The sequence below is a fragment of the Bombus impatiens genome, unplaced genomic scaffold (assembly GCF_000188095.3).
Source record: "Bombus impatiens unplaced genomic scaffold, BIMP_2.2 scf_0389, whole genome shotgun sequence".
NCBI lineage: Eukaryota > Metazoa > Arthropoda > Insecta > Hymenoptera > Apidae > Bombus > Bombus impatiens.
Genome location: NT_176808.1, coordinates 2538739 through 2540151, shown reverse-complemented (window position 1 = coordinate 2540151; position 1413 = coordinate 2538739). Strand labels below are relative to the sequence as shown.

At 54.1% G+C, this 1413-nt stretch overlaps 1 protein-coding gene across 9 annotated transcripts in view; it reads left to right on the top strand.

Annotated features, from left to right (window-relative positions):
* The window catches only part of LOC100746891 (muscle calcium channel subunit alpha-1), a 43504-nt gene that overhangs the window by 35314 nt on the left and 6777 nt on the right, over positions 1 to 1413 (top strand). For 6 of the 9 annotated variants that reach the window (XM_033321155.1, XM_033321153.1, XM_033321154.1 and 3 more), the window contains one exon: positions 1385 to 1413. In XM_033321155.1, the coding sequence (XP_033177046.1) occupies positions 1385 to 1413 (29 nt within the window). Of the gene's footprint in view, positions 1 to 1345 lie in introns of all 9 variants that reach the window. The other 3 variants (XR_004461849.1, XM_003490072.4, XM_024368129.2) reach the window with 1 other exon arrangement.

The following is a 1413-nucleotide window of genomic DNA, read 5'->3' as shown; positions in this document are numbered from 1 at the left end:
CCGGATTTGCGCGTAGCGTCGCCAACGGCCTCAAGCTCGCCCAGACCCAGGCGATCGCTGTCGCCGGCTTCCTCGCCGACGTCGACTCGCGACACGACCGCGTCTGCGTCTCCTGTCTATCGCATCGGGCCTCTTACCACGGCAGAGGTGACTAATCCTCGACTAATACACGCGATCCACACGCCTATCGCCAAGGCTCCCATCTGTCTGCCCGCCTTCCAAACTCATACGCTCGCCTCCAGACTGCCTACCGCTCGATCCGGAAGAAAACTCCGACTCTGTCGAGTTTTGCTTCCGATCGACGCCAACGTGCTTGTCACTTGCCATTTTTACCTACGTTAATGCATGAACGACGTCGGATCAGCATCGACGTATTCGTTGCGCGTGTGTCGGAGGTGCGTCCGCTTAACCCTTCCGCCACCGAATTTCTCTTCATCTCGCGAAAAATCGTTCTCTCTCTATTATGCACGATGGAAACGTTCCTCCGAGAATCGGATGTACGAGTAAACGCGTGTACGCGTTGCATTTCGTGCGATTAATCGCTAGACGGATCGTCAAAGTTGACGCGAAAGGGTTAACGACGATAGCACGGCATCGACACTCCTCCGCATTGCTTCGTAGCAGCATGAACTGTCTCGTTGATCGGGCGACAATCGCATGCCGTTCGTACGCGTACGCGTCGATGCATGTTCGAGGAAGATAAGGAAAAGTTGCTGGAAAATGTTGGTGGATCTCTCGTTGATCGATCCTCGCTTTCTGAAACTTGTCTATTCGAACGAACATAGCATATGGGCGCTTGAACAACCGAACGTTGTCGTGTTAGTTGCTGCTTTAGAAGCCACTATAGCGGGACCATAGGTGTGAACGTATCGATGTTGGTCTAATATGGCTCGTCAGCGACAGCCATCGGATTTAATTGTTAAGAGAAACGCGGTCGTAATCCTCTGCTCGCACGCACGCGCGTTTCCGACTTGCACCCAAACAGTTTGCATTTTCTTCCCTACCCGATCATTGCACACCAACGATGCACCAACCATGCACCAACGATGCACCGTCCATGCACCAACGACACACCAACGATGCACCAGCGATACACCAGCGACGCTGCAACACACAGACACGAAGATACACGCGGTCGTTGTATGGCGCGTGTATCGCACGACGAGATTCTCGCTCGGAGCATGCGTTCTGCCAAACAGTTTGAACGTGTAACCGTTTGCGATGTGATTCGCTTGTCGCGACTAACCACGCAACTGCTCGGTATGGCACGAATCGCTGTTGAGATCGTAGAGGCAGAGCGTACCGCGGCGAGCTTAATTCCTTGACGACTGTCCTCGTTCGTCAGTTTCCTGGGCCGGTGAGAGTAACGGAAGCATCGGCGCAGAGCGCCTGTCCCACAGTTTACCCGGCAGT